We start from the raw sequence: 22,810 nt of genomic DNA, 5'->3' as shown, positions 1-22,810 counted from the left end.
GGAGCTGGTGATGATGGGGATGAATTCATTGTCAAAAGGAGTGATGATGGACGACCTCTCTTTTTGGCGACAACTGTAGTTTGACTTGCGTTCAAAAGCTCGGAAGCAACACCCAATTGGAAATTTATGAGCGGCATATGCTTCAATTCGCCGTCTGTATGTTTGATGTCTCTGCGGTACAACAACCAACTGTTTACTAAACTTGAATTTATGCACCAGTATACTATCCGCATGTACCATTTATTTGAGCGGTGGGTGATTTTGTACAATTCAAGCAGCATGTCCGCAAGATCAACCCCTCCCATGTGTTTGTTGTAACATTCAACTATTCCTGGACGAGGTATAGTTATAAACTTCTTCTCTTTGCGGCACCATCTGTTGCATTCACTCATGGGGTTCTTACCTGCATAATTTGAAACTAATTGTACGCTTTTATTATCATACCAACGACAAGCAATCAAGTTGTGCGTTGCTTCATATTTGAAATCGCTTGATCCTCGTCCTCGTTTTTGAAGGTCTTTCTCACTGATTAGAGCACAATTTTTCAATCGGTTGCTTCTTATTGTACCAACGGCCAATATGCCTTTTTCTTTCAGAGCAATCATCAAGCTTATTGACGAAAACCAATTGTCAAAAAACAGTTTGAAATTTTGGTTTACTGGCAAATTGGATGATAAAAATAGCACGATATCTGATGAAATACCCAAGCCATAAGTCTTGCACGTTCCTTCTCCAATGTACAGAGTAAAATCATATATAATTCCAGATACACCAGCTCTCGTAAACATTTTGAAACCACACTTGTGGGGCTTCATTGGAAGATATTGTTTCAAATTATGTTGACCTAAGAAAAGAATGTACTATTGCGTTATTCAGAAATGTACTCACAAATAATAAGTTACCTTTATATGCAATCATTTGCTTATCTATACTTTGGAATTCTTCCTGCGAAATTTCATTGAATTCTTTTTTTATGGCGTCCAACAGAGGCCGAACCTTGTACAACTTGTCATATTCAGGTGTTCCCCTCTGAGGCTGTTTAGAATTATCGTTCAAATGGAAAAACTGTTTAATTTTTTCGAATCTGTTTCTCGGTAATGCATTTTCAACGGCCGCTAGTTTGAAATTGGCCGCCCACGCCATTCTATAAGTTGGTATTTTCACAACTGCAAGATAAAGAAGTATGCCAACAAACCTTTTCATTTCAGGCACAGTGCATTTCAATTCTATGCCCTTCGTTTGTATCGCATATAAATTCGTTTCCTCGCATATTTTCTGCCACAGTTCATCCGTAAAGAAAGTACTAAAATATTCTATGGGGGTTTTTACCTCATTGCTGCATAATTCACTTTTCCAAGTGGTCTCGCTTTCCATAAACTCTGCACTTCTCCACTTCAAACTCTTCAAATCAATTTTTTCCATCACCTCCTGTACAACGTTTTCATTTTCATTCAAATCTCCATCATTTTCGCTTCTAATAAATTGGTCAATCAAACCAACTTCCACATTTTCAGCTCTGTTATCCAAATTTTTCAAAGTTTCTTCTATAATTTCCTCCATATTTCGATCTTCTTCTTCTTCATTTTCCTCGTCAGCCGAATCATCCCAATCAAAGTTGGCAAATTTTTCAATCTCAGCTTGAGTCAGACCTTTTGGGCGCATTTTAGAATGTGCATACAAAAAAAGTTTTATTTTTCGAAAATTACCACAATAGACCAATGTTGCATATACGCAACACGACATTTACAAAATTATTACAGACAAACTAAATAATATTTTCATGCGGGGTTTTTTTTTAAATAGTCACTTACCTTTCTTTATTTAGTTGTTGAACTCGTTTTTAGGATGAAGTAATTATTTTAATGTGTTTTATCACTTTTTTAAAACCACGTTTTTTTGCACAATGAATTTGTCAACTACGCTCTCGGGAAAAGAGCTACTAACTGAACGCGTGTGCAGCTGACCACCGAACAATTAGCTGTAAGCTCACTCAACACGTGCAGCTATATTTCTCCGAAAGGTTCAAAAACAAAAAATTTAAAATAACGGTAGTTAGAAGCTCATAAATCCAATGTTGCATATACGCAACATCGGGCATGAGAGGGTTAATGAAACTGAGAAATTATCTTTATTTGGAATTGATGTGTGTGTGGTTAAAATCGGTTAATACTACCCGTAGCCTCCATATGCCTAATAAAAGAATTTCAAAGCTCCGGTATATGTATATCAGTCAGTCTGCAAAGGTATCTTGGGAACATTAAGTGAACATAAGACACTGAATATACTATGTGTACTCCTCCGTTAATTTAATGCCGAAAATACGCGAAATCTATCACCAAATCACCCTTAACTAACATAACATGTAACAGAGTTTTCAATAAAATTGTAGCGCTCTTATTATGAAATTCTTTATTCTTGTGAAAAAACATTCGATGTCATTATGTATGAACTCGATTGCAGAATCCAGACCCCTGAAACCAATTTTTTCGATTTTCAAGCATAAATCGGTCGATACTGCTGCAACTTTACGTTCGATATTCGTACGAAGTTCATTAATCGCCGCTGGCTTATTGGCATAGACCATCGACTTGATGTAGTCTCGCAGGAAATAGTCTAACAGCGTCAAATCGCACGATCGAGGCGGTCAATTGACTGGGCCATTTCATGAGACAACACGTTCACTAAACTTAATGTTCAATAAATCAGTTGTGACATTTGTTGTGCGGCTTGTGGCGCCGTCCTGTTGGAAGCACATATTGTCCAAGTCCATATCATTCAATTCGGGCCAAAAATATTCGGTTATCATTGAGCGGTAGTGATTCCCATTCACAGTAACGTTCCGGTCTTGATTATCACGGAAGAAGTGCGGTCCAATGACGCCAACGGCCCATAAACCTCCTCAAACCGTAATTTTTTTTGGAATACAATGGTGACTAATTGAGTACGTGTGAATTGCTGCCTGGCCATTCAGCCAGAAATGAGCTTCATCGCTGAAGATGATTTTTTGATGAAAATCCTGATTATTTTCAAGTTGTTGCTCAGACCAATTCACGAACATACGATGATTCTGGTGGTCAGTCGGCTTCAGTACTTGCATCAATTTGATCTTGTAAGAATGTAGGCAAAGATCTTGGCGCTTAACGCTTGAAAACGATGTGTGAGAGACTGAGTTGGGTCTTCGTCAATTGATGCGCCAGCTGCAGCAATATTCTCGATACTGCGGGCACTTCTTTGCCTCACTGGCACGGGAACATTTTGTAATGTGCCAGTGGATTAAAATTTTTCCACTATACTCGTACCCTCAGTTATTGATCTGACAGGACGATTATGAGGACCATGAATTATATGTAGCGCTCTTAAAATTAGGGCCACTGACTCCAAATTTCAAAAGTAAATTTTAATAATTTCGACTCATTGTTGAAACGTATATCTTTCCATGATGAAATGGCAAACTTTACTGAAGAGAAATATCCAAAAAACAGGGAAAAGTATGGCGTCGTTTGCTGTTCCTCTCGGTCTACTTTTGTAGCGCCTCTATTGAAAAACCCGTTATTAAGATTCGTTTGCTATTTTAGCAGATTCTATACAAAATATATCGGTCAATGCATGAGTTATTTTGTCAGAAGTTAATGATATCAGTCCAGATCATTCCCTAGCTCCAGTAATACGAAAAAAGCTCGCATGAGCAAGTCGAAGGTGAAAACGATGATTATTGTCTTTTTAGATAGCCGTGAAATCGACCACAAAGAATTCGTTCCACCGAGGAAAACTGTGAATCAAGTCTACTATTTCCAAGTACTCGAAAGATTGCGAAAACGAGTCAAAAGGGTGCGCCCAGACATCGCTCGTAACTGGATCCTTCATCACGACAACGCGCCGTGCTACACCGCCCTCAACGTGTCCCAGTATTTGGCCTCTAAAGTAATCGCCGTGTTGCAACAGACGCCCTATTCGCCCGACATGTCACCCTGTATGTATTTTTTTGTTTCCTAAAACAAAATCGGTGGTCAAAGGAACCCATTTTGAGTCGATTGCGGACATCCAGGCGGCCGTGACGAGGGTACTCGCGGACATCCCAGTCGAAGCGTTCCAGAAATGTTACGAAGCATGGAAAACCATATTTCCGGACTATGTTTGTTTCCAAATTGCGAAAGTATACAATATTCGGTTACACGCGCACTTAGCCCCTCCTTACATGATCTCCTTATCTTCGCAACTCTAGGTTCGCCCATCTTGCCACACATCAATTTTAGCATTCTCATGCAAATTAAGGCAATCTTCCGCATGCAATAAGTAGGTATGTATGCACAAACGACAAATATACATATGAATATGTATGTGATCACGTCCACCCACTCATCTGCACCATAAAGATTCGCACGATATTTCAACTTTTAAATCCAGATTTTTCGCATGTTATTCGGTGCTCATTCGAATGAGGCACGCAGCGGCCAGTTACATACATATCAGAGTAATGACATTCGGGCCACGAAATATGCGCTAATTATATATATGTGTGCAATTTAATTATTAAGTTGAAGATTAAAACTCTGAATATGGTATACATATGTATGTAAGTTGGCGGCGAAGTAACATTCAGAAAACGTTGGAGGTCCTATAAAATCAATATATAAATGATCAGCGTGACGAGCTGGGTCCAGCCATGTACTCTTGTCTTTCCGGCCGTATATACGTGAGTTTCTGAGATATCGATTTGAACATTAGACACGAAATTTTCTCAACAAGGTACTACATATAGCTTATAGCTGATATACCAAGTGACCGATCAAAGTCTGAATAAAAATCTTCTTATACCCTTTTATGCTATAAGATAAAAACCTATGTAGGGTATGATAGCTTCGATGTAGCCGAAGTAAACGTTTTTTCTTGTTCCAATTAAGTTTCTGGCTGCGAAAATTATATCATTTCCACAGATCGCCGTGACAATTTCATTTTTCAATTAATGTGTAACATATAATTAAATTTTTCATTTAATTTTTTTTTTCGAAAACAATGGACGGAAATGCTTTTATCCTCGCTGTGTGAGTGTGTGCTAATTGCTTGTCATTGACTGGTTGAAACAGTTTACCAGTCGCAAATGCATGTAATCTCTGGAGAATGCTACTGGGACCTATAATTTTCCACTTCAAAGTCAAGTCGCAAAATATAGAGATTTCGTGACAAGCACGAATGCTTTATTTAAACGCCAGTCGCACGACATAAACTGAGGCGGCAAATATTACATAATAATAGATAAACTAATTAGCAGGCAAAAAGTGAAGATAAAATTTGGGTTTTGGCTCAAATTCTTTGCATCAATGTGTTCATATTTCTACTATATGAATTGGCTATGGAAAATGTTTTAGTAATGCAAGTTCCCTTTCATATGCTTGCGATAATCCAGAAATCTCAATAATCCGGGTTCCAAACCCAGCGCACAACCCTGGGGAGGGACGGTTCAACTTCTCACCTTATCTCGCCTTCAAACGGATGTTCTTAGGCTACCCAGAGTACACTCGGTCAAGGCCGGTAATCGTGAGCTGCTTCAGCCATATATAAAAAAATCGTTTCTTGCGTGAACGTCTACACATGACTCCATCGTGCAAAGCAGACTTCTTAAGGAAAAATAATCAACATAAAGTCCTATAAAAAGCGCAGTGGACAGCTCTGAAGGTAGTATATGCAAACCGCACGGTTTCAAGCTAAATTGTAGCGGTAGCATACCCATTGACTTCCTAGCATTTGAAAAGAGAAAATGTGGACGCTGAGGGAACAAGCAATAAATGTAACCACCACAAAAGAGAAAAAAGGGAACCATAACTTGGAACGATGGGATACTCGTTGGGAGCAACGTTGTCATGGTAGATGAATGGCGCGGTTAAGCAAGAACATAAGAGAGTGGTCTATCAAGAAACGTAGCGAGGTGGGTTATTACACAGATGCTATACGCCTAGTAAAAAAAAACACAGAAACTTGACATTGTTTGGGAAATGCTTATGATCATTGGAAAAAATATTCTTTGGCATTTATTTTTTGAAGATTATCTCTTTAAAATGTCGTCTGCGGCTAGGTTTTAGATGATCCATCCATTGAGTTCAATTTTCGATGACTTGTTTGACCATTTACACTGGTAACTGGCGAATGACATGCCTGATGTTTTGTTCCAAGGCCTGAATCGAAGCGGGATTGTCCGCATAGACTTTCGACTTTACATATCCCTACAGAAAAAAGTTCCTGAGTCTCTTTAGGTTGCTCTTCGTCCCAAATGTGACCATTTTGATTGTTTACATACCCATGAGCCAGAAATGTGCTTCATCTCTGAACAAAATTTTGCTTGAAAACTTTGGATCTTCTTCGGACTTTTCTAAAAAGTACATATATTTGGATCAACCGCTAAAAATAAATATCCCTAAAAAGCTCGCTGAATTATATTTCTGAGCATGTGTACGTAACCATATACTTAATTCATTAAACAGATGACAAAAAATGTTCAAACTCTCCATTTAGTTCAAAATTTAACTTCATTTATGCTTAAGGGCAAATCAGCCGAATGAGGTCAATACCAGTATTCGTACGTGATTTGCGCCTAACATCGCGTTTTAGCCGCTATTGTGTGAAGAAGACGTTAACTTCTTGTTTGCGTTTTCAATTTTCCATTTGTGTGTTTCACTTAAGGCCTGTCGTTTGTGTTGGCTCGTCAAGGCCCAAATCTTTGCATTCTTGCCACTGTTGTTCTTGTAAGTAAATGTTGGCTTACATACGTTTTTTATTGTTGCCACATGACTTTCCGCCTCATACCCAAGTTCTGCGCAGCACGCAACGGCACTCTCGAACTATCCATGAGTAGTATGACACATGGTTAGACACTATTTGCAATGCCTGTTGGTAAATGTGGTGTCGGTTGGCGTAATAGCTGCCTAGAACGTTTTACACAATTTAATGTAATCCTAGGAAACATTGAAAGACTATTATATGAAGCTTGCCTGCCGTTTGGCGATTTCTCGAGTGATTCATTTATGTTGGTCACCGCATTCGCTCCACAATGCCATGCGCTATGGAGGCCTTGGCAGGCATAGATTTTCATGCTCATTGCTTTTATTTTTATCCGGCAATGAAATCAGGTCAAATATGTGGTGGTGAGTGGGATAATTTAGTTATTCAGGTTAGTCAGTTTCAATTAGTAAGGATTTTAAAATAAATATAATTTACATATATTGATACTCTAAAGGGTATATTAAGTTTGCCACGTAGTGCCGAATAAGCGAAGCAAATAGGTCTGGTAGTGAACGAGGGCAAGGCGAAATATCTTCAGTCATCGTCAAACTGACAGTCATAATTTCGAACTCGTAAATAATTTCGTCTATCTTGGAACTATTATTAATACCAACATCAATGTCAGTCACGTCATCCAACGCAGGATTACTCTTGCCAACAGGTGCTACTTCGGACTGAGTAGGCAATTGAAAAGTAAAGTCCTCTCTCGACGAACAGAGACCAAACTATACAGGTCCCTCACCATCCCCGTCTTGCTTTATGGTACAGAGGCACAGACGATGACAACATGTGATGAGTCTGCGTTACGAGTTTTCGAGAGAAAGGTTCTGCGAAAGATTTATGGTCCTTCGCGGATCGGCAACGGCGAATACCGCAGTCGATAGAACGATGAGCTGTACGAGATATATAGTATAGTATGGAAGCATTGACATAGTTCAGCAAATTTGTTGACCGAATGAATAAAAACACTCCAGCTCTGAGAGTATTCGACGCAGTACCCGCCAGGGGAACACCTCCACTCCATTGAAAAGAGCAGGTGGAGAAGGACCTGGCTACACTTGGAATTGCCACCAAACAGCGAAGTGGCAGTGCCAGTTTTCATTTTCAAAAAGACATTTGTAACTGTAATTCTTATTGTTAAGTTACATGGCTGAAACTTAAACTTTTATGTAGAGTCCTTTGTGAAGTCAGATTAGAGACTCATGTGGTTGGAAAGAGCAGCAATCGACAAAATGCCCTGAACCTATCAGAAATCTGCTTAGGTGCTAAATTTTACCTAGATGCCTAAATGTATCGGATCCTAGAGGCTTTATCCTTGATCTGGCAAAGGGGGGATATTAAAGGAGATAATGTTGAGATTATTCCATCTCATATTCTTTCAAACAGCTGATACTGCACGAATCCCGATCGGACAATGTCCAGTTGAACTTCTACAGCAATGGAAAGGTAGACTTAGCTGAGAGCGAAGATTGCACTAGACCTTTCCTACTGTTTACCCTCGGTCAGAAAGATCTTGCAACTACATTGCTACAAGTAGTTGACCAACAATTACTGAGCTCACTAAGTATAGTACAGAGAAATACCTTTCACTTGATCGCTTCAAATGAAGATATGACATCTGTGACCAGGATCAAGGTAAGCTTAAGCTCTGCAAACTCACTGATTTTAGATGAAATTTTATTTAGATATTCTTTCTCAATGTCTCAAATAAAAGTCTTCCTCAAAAACGAGAGCTTCAGATAGGCTTTTTTCTCAAAAACTGTTGACCTCATAGACGTCACTCTGTCATCAGCACTAACAAATTATTTTGTGATGTGAGAAAATAACACACTAAAAAATGTCTTATTGACTTGCCTACTCTTTTCAGCTTAACATTTAAGAACTAGTTAGTCACTTAATAACTTACAGAAGGAAGCTCTCTGACTTTTAAATTATAAAAGTTGTTTCTAAAGTTTCAAGATGGAAACATGCAAACATTTAGTTGCTCTTTTGACACAGTGCCAACTGATACCGTACAATGGAAGCGGAAATAGTTCACTGAACTCGTACGAATGCAACAGCGAAAGGAAAGCCGGTCATAGAGGGGCCATAGAGTTAAGAATTTATTTGAAACATAACGCGGCGCAACTCGTACAAACGCAATTAACGGACTTTTATGTGCAAAAGCGGCGGGCACCAAGCTGAAAGGTCCAATAAGGGTGGGTTAGATCCGGCCGCAAACGCAAAATAGTAACCGACACACTACCGAAATATTTGATAGAAATTTGAGAATGCAACAGAAGACGTTGCTGGGTATATATAGTTCTGTTTGAGACCTATTTTGAAACACTAACCTACTCTAGGAAATTCTAAAATCGAGTTTTTAGCTTACCCAGGAAAACATTTAGGATACAAATATTCCCAGTAAACACTAACCGGACAATGAATAATATTTTTCGTAACAACTTGACCAACACAAGTCAGAGTTGTATGAACTAAACTATAATACCATTGCGCGCACAATGTTACCATGGGTATAAAACCGACAAATAAAATGCAAAACGAAATGCAACCCTTCTATATACCGCTTGTATATGCTGGTTATGAGGGTGAACGGGAGAAGAGGTCAAGCAACGCTTAGTGCGGGTGGCAAGTAATTGAAGAAGTGAAATGCACTGATTAGTAGCATACGTACCCAATTGTAGGGGGTGTTGCAAGGCAGGAGAATGGGAAGGAAGCGAGTCACAAAGCAAAAGCACAAATAAAATCGGCACATATGTATATTATTGTTGTTTGAGAAGTTGTGTGCGCTCAAATGCAAGACACTGAAATGTAGTGCGTAAAAAGATGTAAAATTCAGGCAGTGACGAGTTGAAACAACAAATATATTTGTAGTAAATACATATATTAGTTGAAAGAACCCTTCGTTCCATTTTTTTGTTTTTGTTATGGCCATTAAACACAGCTTTCTGGACGATAAAAACGCATTTCACTTTGAATTACTTGTATGTCAAGAGAGAGAGAGAGACCTTTCGAAGAAATTTGGTTAGGTTGGGTTCAGTTAGATTATGAAGTCGTTCTTAACAGGATCTTAAGTGGACAGCTTCGCACGCCGGTCTATTGTTCTATTATAAAATTGAAAATAAAATCCCTCATGAATTGACGAAGCCCTTTGAGACGTTTAAAGACAATTTTGGCTATGACTTATGGTTCAACAGAGGCAAGACTGCAGAGATATCTCATTCTCTGTCTTGCAGAGGCTAGGCAATTGAGGAGAAAATGCCGCTTCCAACAACACACTCCTCCTTACTGGTTAGCTTTGGCTAGGTTAATCTGGTAGGTCAATGAGCCACGCATATACCAGTCTTTATCCTTTGTGATACCAAATGGAGTTCGCTTACTAGAGACACGAGGAGTAGTCATCGTTTAGGATGTCTAGACTTGACGCGAATTATAACAGACTTTGTGGTCTCACTATCAATACCTTCTCTAGTGTATTATAACTTAAGGACCTCAGGTGTTTACAGCGCAGTCTTGCCAAGTTCAGGACAAGTTCACAAGAGATGCTGTATTGTTTACCTGGTGACTTGCTCTAGATATTTCCTGCAGTCTTCTCGATCTGTTAGTCCTATTCTGCGGGTCCATACAACTTTAGCAACTATCATCCAACAAAATGGTGAGTCTAATCGAAGGAATGCTAGTAAGAACTCCTACGATTGCAGCTAGACGAACCTCACTAAGGGTAAGCAGGCTTGGCTAACACAAACGACTTTGATTTATTTAAGGGCGCTGAAATAAGATCCATAGAACCAGCCCTTACTCACCTGCAGTGCTGCCTAAAGCCAACGCCAACACTATCGACAGGAAATATGCTGAAGTGGACATGCTTGCTGTTCTGCTTCTGTTTATTTAGTAAACCTTTGTTTTTGTAAATTTTTAAAATATATTATTTTTTTTAATTTTAATTAAAAGTGAAAAGCAAGTACTTTTAACTGGTTACACTTAGCGCTGCTAACTAAAAAATATATGTATATATATTGATACCCACACACGAGGATGAAAACTCTCGTTTTTTTTTTTGGAAATTTTAAAATATTACAAATTTGCACAATGCGATTTTTCAACAATTAGCACTCGTTTACTAATATAGAGCTCACTTGTCTTGTGTTATTTTTGACACTGCACGAAGTGCATGAATATCTATAACACTTGAATTGTGCACATGAATTATTTGTGAGCGGGAATATTTCGATATTTGTATTTGCTGTGATTTTCAGCCGATTTCCACGAGAATTTATTACTTGAGTATTTTTGCTATAGAATTTTCGAAGTCGCGCGCTTCTCGCAGGTGGCCACTAAACACTACCGGACGACGACAATGTTGCTGACTGACTGTTGCTCGACTGCTGGCTGAATGCGTTGTTGGCTGTCGCAAGTCGTCGTGCTACGGCGGACGTCGTCGCCTAAAGCGACTGCAAAACTCGTCGAGTATAAACGTATGTGTGTGTGTTCGCCATTGCTCGTTGCAATCGAACTGAAATCTATTGCACTGTGTATATGTGTGCGTGTGTGTGCTGAGAACTTTTCATACCGACAGTCGAATGGGAAGTGGTTGCCGGCACACATACAAACTGTAGCCCCTAAGTACTGGATAACTAACCGCAGCGGCAAGTAGCACCTGAAAGCGCAGTAGCTCCAGGAACAAGTGTGTTGCCTTGTTAAGGGTTGTGACTCGATCGCTTGCGGTTGTTGCTGGCTGTTGTGCTAGAAATTAAAGTCAAAAACAAGTAAGGAAGGGATAAGTTCGGGTGTCACCGAACATTTTATACTCTCGCACGATAAAGTGATAATCGAGATTTCATTATCCGTCATTTACATATTTTTTTATTTTGCTGTAAAATTAATTAGAATTAAATTCTGAGATATTTACCGATATTTTCGGTGAAAAATTAGGTTAGGTTAGGTTAGGCACTGAGTTCTTCGTGTTCGATATCAGGGACCTTGAAAAGTTATAGTCCGATTACAACAATTTTTCCACAAGGGATACCTCAGCTCACATACCGTATTTGAGTAAAGTTTTATTCCGCTATGATCATTGGTTTCTAATGTATATATTATACAGAGAAGGCATCAGATGGAATTCAAAATAGCGTTATATTGGAAGAAGGCGTGGTTGAGAACCGATTTCGCCCATATTTAGTATATGTCATTAGGGTGTTAAAAAAATATTATATACCGAATTTCATTGAAATCGGTCGAGTAGTTCCTGAGTTATGGTTTTTGGTCCATAAGTGGGCGACGCCACGCCCATTTGTAATTTTTAAAAAAAGCCTGGGTGCAGCTTCCTTCTGCCATTCTTTTTGTAAAATTTTGTGTTTCTGACGTTTTTTGTTAGTCGGTTAACGCACTTTTAGTGATTTTCAACATAACCTTTGTATGGGAGGTGGGCGTGGTTATTATCCGATTTCTTCCATTTTTGAACTGTATATGAAAATGCCTGAAGGAAACGGCTCTATAGAGTTTGGTTGACATAGCTACAGTAGTTTCCGAGATATGTACAAAAAACTTAGTAGGGGGCGGGGCCACGCCCACTTTTCCAAAAAAATTACTTCCAAATATGCTCCTCCCTAATGCGATCCTTTGTGTCAAATTTCACTTTAATATCTTCATTTATGGCTTAGTTATGACACTTTATAGGTTTTCGGTTTCCGCCATTTTGTGGGCGTGGCAGTGGACCGATTTTGCCCTTCTTCGAACTTGACCTTCTTATGGAGCCAAGAAATACGTGTACCAAGTTTCATCATGATATCTCAATTTTTACTCAAGTTACAGCTTGCACAGACGGACGGACAGACGGACGGACAGACGGACGGACAGACGGACAGACGGACGGACAGACGGACGGACGGACAGACAGACATCCGGATTTCAACTCTACTCGTCACCCTGATCACTTTGGTATATATAACCCTATATCTGACTCTTTTAGTTTTAGGACTTACAAACAACCGTTATGTGAACAAAACTATAATACTCTCTTTAGCAACTTTGTTGCGAGAGTATAATGAGATTAGCGGCACGCATGGGTCAAGCTCAATGCATTCTTCTGCGCCAAACTCGACAGCATGTAATCTTTTTTTGGTACGTGCTGTCATTGCTCTGTAAGCTGCTCATTTCAAGGAGGGGGAAATCGTGGCGAAACTTTCATCACCACAAAATATTCGCGTGCGTGATGATGCGTGCGAAATTGCTCTAAAATAATTAATTTTTTACCGCTTTGCAAAAATTACGCAACACATTTCGAGTGATGACTGCATTACCCGAGGAAGTTGTTTAAATTATGCTCAGAACCCTTTTGGTGTGGGCGCTAATCTCGTGATGTATTGTCATGTAATTGCACTCTAGCACTTTTAAATAAGTTTTTTGTCATAAGTTTAAGATTCTAAAAAGCACGAGAAATTTATTTAATATAAATTTCATATCGGTTATGACGACCTTCGAACTTTTCTCTACTATTTTTGCAGTACGACTAGAGTTTTAATTCAAAACAAACTCTCTTTCATAATTTTTTATTGTTGCCAAGTTTCTTTTCACTTAACATTTTCTTCATGATACAGAAATCCGCACGCAAAACACTGCTGATCCGTGCTACGAGTATAACGGAGCTGAACGTGGTTCTCTGGAAGTTGCGCAACAAGTCTCTAGAGGCGTATCTGGTTGCTGCCAAATTAGGAGATCCTGAGAATACTCTTTGAAATGAAACTAGACAAAAGAAAAAGCAGATATTCCGATGTCTATTAATAATCAACAATGAGCTTTGTGTCCGAACTAATGCAGTAAAAGTCAATGAGATTGTCACGCATCTTCAAAACACCTTTACTCCTAATAAGTTTAGTGACGGTTCTAGCAATGCAGAAGTTATTAATTTTTAGACGTTGCTTGTCTAAGGGTAAATAAAAAATCACCAGTTTATGAGATAATTAAGCCGCTGCCCTTTAAAACGCTCTCAGGAAACGTAATCAGCAATTTTCCTTCGTAATGGAAATATGCTGCGATCATTTTGATTTCGAAGCCTAGTAAACCTCAGCATCTGATCAGTTCATATCTTCCGATGGAACTTATTTTGAATTTTTCTTGTAATAATTATTTTGAAAGAAAAGTTTTGCGAAAACTTTCGTCTCTGCTGGAAGAAAAAAACTCATCTCGGATCACCAGTTTGGCTTCAGAAAGCGTCAGGGCACAATTGAGCAATGCCAAAAATTAGATATAGAGTCATGGAAAATTGTAAATACAGTTCCGCAGTTTTTCTTGATTCCTCTTATATAAGTTAAAAAGCAAACTACCTAAGCCTTACTACTTCTTATTCTTTATTGTTATAGACGTTTACGCGGTTATAGCCGAGTTAACAACAACGCACCAGTCATTTCTCCTTTTTGCTATGTGGCGCCAATTGGATATGCCAGCGAAACCAGGTCCATCTCCACCTAGTCTTTACAACGGAGTGAAAGTAAAGACTTTCTTTGTTTCCCCCGGCGGGTACTGCGTCGAAAACTTCCAGAAGTGTTTTCGTCTATTCGGACGACATGACCTAGCCAGCGTAGCCGCTGTCTCTTGATTCGGCGGACTATGTCAATGTCGTCGTATATTTCATACATCTCATCGGTCCATCGAATGCGGTCTTCGATGTGGCCAATGCGTAAAAAACCATAAATCTTCCGCAGAACTTGTCAGATGTTGTCATCGTCCACGCCTCTGCACCATATACAGGACAGGAACAATGAGTGACTTATAGAGTTTGGTTATTCGTCGAGAGAGGACTTTACTTCACAATTGCTCACTCAGTCCGGGGTTGCACCTGTTGGCAAGAGTTTTTCTGCGTTGGATTTCGAGTCTGACATTGTTGATGATGTTAATACTGGTTCCAAGATAGACGAAATAATCTACGACTTCGAAATTATGACTGTCAACAGGGACGTGGGAGCCTAGTCGCGAAATCGACGAATAGGTGATGTATGTCGATCTTCTTTTCACGGGATAATTTCAGTTACAGTGGGCTTTAATCTCGTTCGATAGAGCCTTATATGCGATGTTTAGTAGACTTAGCCCACTGTAATTGGCCAGAATTTTGCGGTCTCCCTTTTTGTGGATTGTGCAGAGCACACTTAAATTCCCATCGTTGGGCATGCTTTCGTCTGACCATATTCTACAAAGAAGCTGGTGTATGCTCCTTATCAGTTCTTCGTATTTGAAAAGCTCGGCTGGCAATCCATCGTGTAATTGCTATTCAAACTTCTTCATTGTCCAGCAATGGAATGTCTGCTCCATCGTCATCGAATGGGGAATCGGGTTCACCATCTCCTGGTATTTCACTGCCATTCAAAAGGCTGGAGTTTCCTTCACAATTTTAGTAAGCTCTGGGCATCAGCCATTAGATCACTTCTGGGGGTTCTACAAGAGTCTGCTCCGGTCTTAAAACGCCTCAGTCCTTGTCGCGTTCATCGCATTTCTTGGACGGCAGTGATGTCAGCATTTACTTTAGCGCAATTTATTATGCTCAGTCCGCTCAGATGACCGTTGATTGGACTCGTGAGTAAAACATGTGGATCCAATGTTTTCTCAAAATATAGAAACTTGCGCGACTCAAATATTAGATCACGAACCAATTTGCCAACTGCAGTGTAATTTATTCACGTCCCTTTTGAAACTTCGGTCCAGTGGTTACCTTTCATGAAAATTATACAATTTTCAATTCGCCTAAACTATAGTGGGAGGATGGCATAGGAGAACGCGACACGACAGCGGAACTTTCAACATCTTTACAGACGGATCAAGTATAGCTAATGCAGTGAGAGCCGAAATCTAATGATCGGAGCTGGATCCAAGCGAACCGTCATCTACCTCTCCATTCATCTTTTAAGCTATTTCAGAAGATTGTACATGAGTTCAAAAATTTTCCACCACGTACAGGCGTCTTAGTCATTTTGGTATATGGTGGTGGTTTGACCCCTACTCCCCTTGACAGCAACACAAACAATCCTACGTATTAAGAAAATTTGACTATCATTTTCGGTTGTAGCAACCCAAAATTAGCAAGAAGCAGCCTCTAACATTACAGTCGCGAAATGACTGTAAACTAGTGTAGGCCATTACAAAACTCTTTATATCGTCATATTTTATAACAGAATTCTACATTAATAATTCATGGTTATTGTTCTTGAATGATGCACTCTTCCTACAAACATCCTCAGCTCTTAGTGGAGCTATTGGTCTTGTGATTGATGATGGCGGGGGAACTTGTACGAATAGACTGCTTGTAAATATTTTTCTACATACATACATACATAAAATTTTCATAAAAACAAGTATAAACATTTGATAGAGACCCAGCTGCCTCGTCATTGTCATTGTCAGCAGACATTTTCCGACATCATTGTTTGTAATATTCAGGGACATATCGGCTTGCACACGCATGCAGGTAATATATTCACTTCTACATACGAGTGTGCCATACTCATACATGTATTTTTGTATGCAACTCCGAGTTCCGAAAGTCTTACTTGCTCATTTTAGTAACATTTTCAAAATGCGTCGATTTTTATACTCTTGCAACATGTTGCTGCCGAGTAGTAGTTTTGTTCACATAACGGTTTTTTGTGGGCCCAAAAATAGACTATGAGCGTGGCATCACCCACGTTTCGGTAAAAAGCCATATCTTAGGATGTACTGGACCGATGTTTACCATATTTCTTGACATTCCTATATTCCATATCCAAATGAAATTTAATACATACGTAGGCGCATTTAAATATTCTATTGATTATTTCTCAGCCAGATTGAACAACTGTATCACATCGCTTCTCTAATATTGGTATACTTAACAATGGTGATGAAAATAAAGCAAATCTAATACCTATAACTTATATCTTCCATATCAATAAATATACTTGTGGGCTTACGTGTTCAAAACGTGTCTTTGACTGTTTGAGAGACCTTTATAAAGAATTTGCATTTCTATTATGATGAAAGCATTCTCTTTAGAATATGTTTTAAATAGTATAAAACTGATTAACGTATTGGAGGCCCTTATTTTTGACCTTTTTTTTTTATTTTGCACCAAAAAGTATACTGTTTCACCATATAGATTGTCAAATTATAATTAAATTGGTATAAAATAGTAAATGCCACCGTTGTTATTATTTTACTGTAACGCCACCTAGTTAGTCCTGCCATAAATTCTGTTACATGTTCAGGCCGTTATAAAAATTAAATAATAATACAAACAAAATCGTTTTTGTTTTTTTTTTGAAAATTCTGACCACTCCTAACCCTACAATATATATAAAAAGACATGGCATACAAATTATAATAAAAAACAAGTAAGGAAGGGCTAAGTTCGGGTGTCATCGAACATTTTATACTCTCGCATGATAAAGCGATAATCGAGATTTCATTATCCGTCATTTACATATTTGTTTTATTTTGCTGTAAAATTAATTAGAATTAAATTCTTAAAGATTTACCGATAATTTCGGTGAAAAATTAGGTTAGGTTAGGTTAGGCACTGAGTTCTTCGTGTTCGATATCAGGGACCTTGAAAAGTTATAGTCCGATCACGACAATTTTTCCACAAGGGATACCTCAGCTCAAATACCGTATTTGTGTAAAGTTTTATTCCGCTATCATCATTGGTTCCTAATGTATACATTATACAGAGAACACATTAGATGGAATTCAAAATAGCGTTATATTGGAAGAAGGAGTGGTTGTGAACCGATTTCGCCCATATTTCGTACATGTTATCAGGGTGTTAAGAAAATATTATATACCGAATTTCATTGAAATCGGTCGAGTAGTTCCTGAGATATGGTTTTTGGTCCATAAGTGGGCGACGCCACGCCCATTTTACATTTAAAAAAAGCCTGGGTGTAGCTTCTTTCTGCCATTTCCACCATAAAATTTAGTGTTTCTGACATTTTTTGTTAGTCGGTTAACGCACTTTTAGTGATTTTCAACATAACCTTTGTATGGGAGGTGGACGTGGTTATTATCCGATTTCTTCCATTTTTAAACTGTATATGGAAATGTCTGAAGGAAACTCTCTACTCTATAAAATTTGGTTGACATAGCTATAGTAGTTTCCGAGATATGTACAAAAAACTTAGTAGGGGGCGGGGCCACTTCCGCTTTTCCAAAAAAATTACGTCCAAATATGCCCCTCCCTAATGCGCTCCTTTGTGCCAAATTTCACTTTAATATCTTTATTTATGGCTTAGTTATGACACTTTATAGGTTTTCGGTTTCCGCAATTTTGTGGGCGTGGCAGTGGGCCGATTTTGCCCATCTTCGAACTTAACCTTCTTATGGAGCCGAGAAATACGTGTACCAAGTTTCATCACGATATCTCAATTTTTATTAAAGTTACAGCTTGCACGGACGGACGGACAGACGGACAGACAGACATCCGGATTTCAACTCTACTCGTCACCCTGATCACCTTGGTACATATAACCCCATATCTGACTCTTTTAGTTTTAGGACTTACAAACAACCGCTATGTGAACAAAACTATAATACTCTCCTTAGCAACTTTGTTGCGAGAGTATAATAAAAGCAAATTTGTCATTGCAGCATGCATTGTAAACTTTGTAACAGAATTTATGGCAGGTCGAAGTAAAATCGAGTGCGATTACTGCATATGAGCTTTCATTTTACCCTTCAACTTCATTTATTTAAATGTATGTAATATACAAATATACCAATGTCATCACACGATTTTGAAAGTTTTTTTCTTCACACTCGTATATGCGAGTATAGCCCAATCTCAATCTCCAACTCGAGTTGACCCCAACCAATTTCGTCAATAGTGCAGCTGTTGTACAAGGATATTATTATATGTATGTATCTTTTGTAGATAGCAAAGGTCAAAGTATTTTAGCGAATTTCGACCTGACATACTCACATTTTGTATATACAGCAAAATCTGGAGCATTTACTTACACTAATTCGTGTTTGTTTGATCACATATTGGCAGAAGTTTCACAACGAAGCGGGCATAGTGTACAACAAGGCATTGGTTTTAACCGGAAAACTTTAAAAATATAATTTCTTTGGCATAGCCTTATTAATTAATCAGGACGTAAAACATATCATGTCTAAACCACACAGAAATTTTTGGATATACAGTGAAAAATTGATAACCCAAAAGCACTAAGCTTCGCCCAAAATACTATCAAAATACTCCCGTACGAAATTCTACGGGTAATGCCTTTTGATTGGATGCTTCACATATTGTTCATACAGAATAATCCCACTACATACCCAATATCGCACAAAATATCTCATACCTGTTCATCTGTGACACAATAATCGTAGTATCTTAATAAAAATCATTATTTTCAAGGAAACTGTAGAAAATTCTTCATTTGGAATAGAATACCGTGTATAAAGAATAAAATTTATATTAAACTAGCTGTGTTTTGAAATGAAAAGAAAGTTGAATTTATCATTTAATTTTTTTTCAATGTAACGCTTGATAAACCACATTTTTTGATTTCTGTTCCGGTGCGTAAATGTGCAAAATAGATGGTTTTCCAACTCGTGAGCACGCCACGTATATCTGGCCGTGTGAAAAACGTAACATTTCCAAATTTATGCCACATACTATGCGATTATCCCTGTGTCCTGTTGATTGTCATCTCAAATGCACATTTGAATGTATATATATTTGAACTGAAATGGCAAATCGTTCGAGCTTAAAGGAATTCGTAGAATCAAGCATTCTGCCACCCTTGTATTCGATAGGTGCGCCACAATCAGTCGGATTACGGGTTTCGGCGCATGAAGATTGCGACACATAATAACGACAGATCCAACTTTGAGACGCAAATGATGCGGTGGCACACCAAGCCTCTCCAAAGAATTTAGAAATTCCACTAGATAATACGCGGCGTCGTTTTCATTGACAAGACGATTGATCGATTTGTATGAACGCAAGTCTCCCGGAATTCGACTTTGAATCTTCCAGTTTCCAGTCAACAACATCGGTATTTCTGACAGCAAATAATTTGGCCAATGTCCGAACATTCGTGATGAGTTAATTTTTCGGGAATTGATATCAAACCACCGGAAGTATAAATCGGAATTGACCCAATTCCATTTTTTAGCGAATACGATGTAAAATGTCTTCGGCGATGTAATTTTTGTTCGTATTCCATAATTGGCGTGAATTTGAAGGCTGATATTTTGAAATTATCTTCGCGAAAAGTATGCGAAGTGGCATGCGAAGTAGCTATCGAATCGTCTATCGTTTGATTTCATTGATTATCATGTTCCAGCAATTGTAATTGCTGGCTGCTTTTCCAAAACTTGCATACACCGCACCATTCACAGTACGCAATGACTCAAGTGAAGTTGAGCCGCGTGCATTAATCAATAGCTACCGAAAGTAGAAGCAATCGTCGTTTTTAGGGTTAATTGTGTGAATTCGTCCTAATGCATTAGTTATCCATCTACTGGTTGGCCTTGCTTTCTGCGTAACTATTTCTTCGACGGTGTATTCCATGTATAATATCAAAGTATTTCCGAATGCTGGTGGTGTTTCCACCTGCTGTACTGTATTCTCTGGGTTGAAATAGACTCTTTTTCCATTCTCCCAATTAACTGCGAGACGCACAACAATCGGAAAACGTCCAGGAATTGCAAAAGTAAATATCCTATAAAGCGTTTTATTGTAGTTCACGTATCGACCGTATCGTTCAAGACCAATAACCGCCATGTTGCTTCCTTTGGTGACGCACTTACAAACGTATTTTATCTATTTCACCAAACTACAGTATCAAACATTGACTTGAGTTTTGAATGTTAATTAGACCATAATGGTGAATATAGTACGATCCATGTGTTGTCAACTTCGATATTCACTCTTCTAAATTGAATGCTGAAAGTTCTGCCATTGTCGTCTGGTGAGCAACGCCAATAGAGTGAATTTCCATCATTTCTAGTTTGTGTTTCCGAAAGAAAAGCACTTGGATGGTATATCATGCATTTATTATCAGACATACAAACCGAAGTGGGATTATGGTGTCCGCAAGGTCCATAAACAATATTGGTTTTCATCACTTCCTATAATACTGGATCTTTCTCTGCATCAGAAATTTCCGCAGAAATTATTAACAACCATCCACCATCCAAAGAACAGTGTGTGCGTGCGGCAAACCTCTCTTTTGCCACTCGTCAAGATAAAGTCCATCGAAGCTGTTGCTTGAAATATCTTGCTGTCACATCGCCGACCGATATTAACGCGACCTCCTTGTGGCATCGTAGCAAATTTCAATTTGTAATTGATCACTTTGTGTGCAACACACATAACATTTTCACTGAATAATTTTCAAAAAATTTTGAAACAAACGACAAATTTGACTTTTCCTCTCGAAAAGCATACAAACAAACATTTGTTTGTATGGGAAAAAGAAAAGGACTGTTTTTAGGGAGTTTCCGGCAATTATTCGAATTTTTCTTGGCGTAAAAACCACCTTTAAACCTCAGCAAACATTTAGAAAAAAAGAATTGGCCAAATTGGTCCAGGCGTTGTTGAGTTATGCGCTTACCAACACATTTTGCGATTCAATTTTATATACATACATATGTATGTATGTATGTATAAAATTTCCATGAATTTGAAACCGATTGTTTTGGTATCTAAAGTCTTGGCCGAATCTGGCTTCACATGATTATGTTGTATACCCAGATTCAGGAGACTAGTCATTAAAGTATCCAAGATTTTTAAGAAAAACTTAATCGCACTACAAAACCAGGTTTTGAAAAGTCTGAAGACTGCCTTCAATAATAAATTTTTTATTTAAACGACACAAATTGCAGGAGTTCACTTGCCACTTTCCTGGTTTTCTCGATCAGAAGGGTCTAGAAAATCATGAACAACTGGCTGCCGAATGAGTTAGGCATAACATACAACTTATGGTTAAAGGGAATTTTCTAGATACCATGCATGAGCAAACTCAAGGGTCCCCCAACTTTACAGCCGGCTGAAATTGAGCCATTATAAATAGTAAGAACTGGTTTTACTTTCTTGGAAACGCCGTCAACGATAGGAGGAAGCTTGCCGACAGCATAACATTTCTAGAACTCATTCTAACAGAAAACCTTGTGGAAACTCATTATCGGGAAGGATGTAGTTAAAGACTTACTTTTCTTCGTACATTAAAATTTTTCCTTTGGATTCCCCTTTGGACACAAATATCAAATATCTTTTAAAACTTCAACGCATTTTTTAATTCCCAAAAGAGTTTCTTATTCCCAAAACAGTTTTATTTCTGGCTGCTGACCGTTTTGCTTTCTTAGCGTTTCTTTACCTTAACACTAGTTAAGTGCAATTCAATTCTCTTACTTAATCCCAGAAAGCCATTATTTACTGCTATTAATCAAATCACTTTCACTTTGGTCAACACAAAATCAAATTCTCCTGCACTTTTTGTGTTATTATTAGATTTCCTGAAGGGTGTGAGTAGGTGGGACACGCTAAATTGCACCTTCCGTGCACCTTAATTACCACCAACTTTGACATGCGAAGTGCTGAATTTGTCAAATGGTAATACAAGAACGTGTCATCCATCTTTGAGGAGCTAATAAAAAATGGCTATGCATTTACATTACAGATACATCAACAAAAAGGAGTTTATTTCAACGCCACATACAGGGTTGCTGAGACATGCAATGCCTATAATATTCATTTTTTTATGATTTCACTTTCGCAGAAGAGCAATTACCCCTTGAAAACCAACAAGTTGCCAGGGCCGATGGATTGCCGGCCGATTGCATCAACTTCTTTGTAGAATACCGGGAAAACATGTCCGACGATTGGAATTTAAGTGTGCTTAAAGGGAGACCACATATTGTGCGTCAACTACCGTGTGATAAACCCTCTTAGCATCGCCACCGTCAAAAAACTGATTGGACCTTTTCAGTGTGGCTTGAAGTCTGGAAAATCAACAACTTACCCGTGAAAAAGCGATCTTTACATACCACCTCTTCGTCGATTTCT

General features: G+C 38.5%; 1 protein-coding gene across 1 annotated transcript in view; it reads right to left on the bottom strand.

Moving 5' to 3' along the window:
• The window catches only part of LOC105233276 (uncharacterized), a 44,730-nt gene extending 34,005 nt beyond the window's left edge, over positions 1 to 10,725 (bottom strand). The window contains exon 1 of the mRNA XM_011215314.4: positions 10,578 to 10,725. Within this exon, the coding sequence (XP_011213616.1) occupies positions 10,578 to 10,638 (61 nt within the window). The 5' untranslated portion in view covers positions 10,639 to 10,725. The remainder of the gene's footprint in view (positions 1 to 10,577) is intronic.
• Between the last annotated feature and the right edge of the window lie 12,085 nt (positions 10,726 to 22,810).

Source organism: Bactrocera dorsalis, chromosome 1 (assembly GCF_023373825.1).
Source record: "Bactrocera dorsalis isolate Fly_Bdor chromosome 1, ASM2337382v1, whole genome shotgun sequence".
Classification (NCBI taxonomy): Eukaryota; Metazoa; Arthropoda; class Insecta; order Diptera; family Tephritidae; genus Bactrocera; species Bactrocera dorsalis.
The sequence above is the reverse complement of the archived record's forward strand: the minus strand, read 5'-3'. Positions and strand labels throughout refer to the sequence as shown.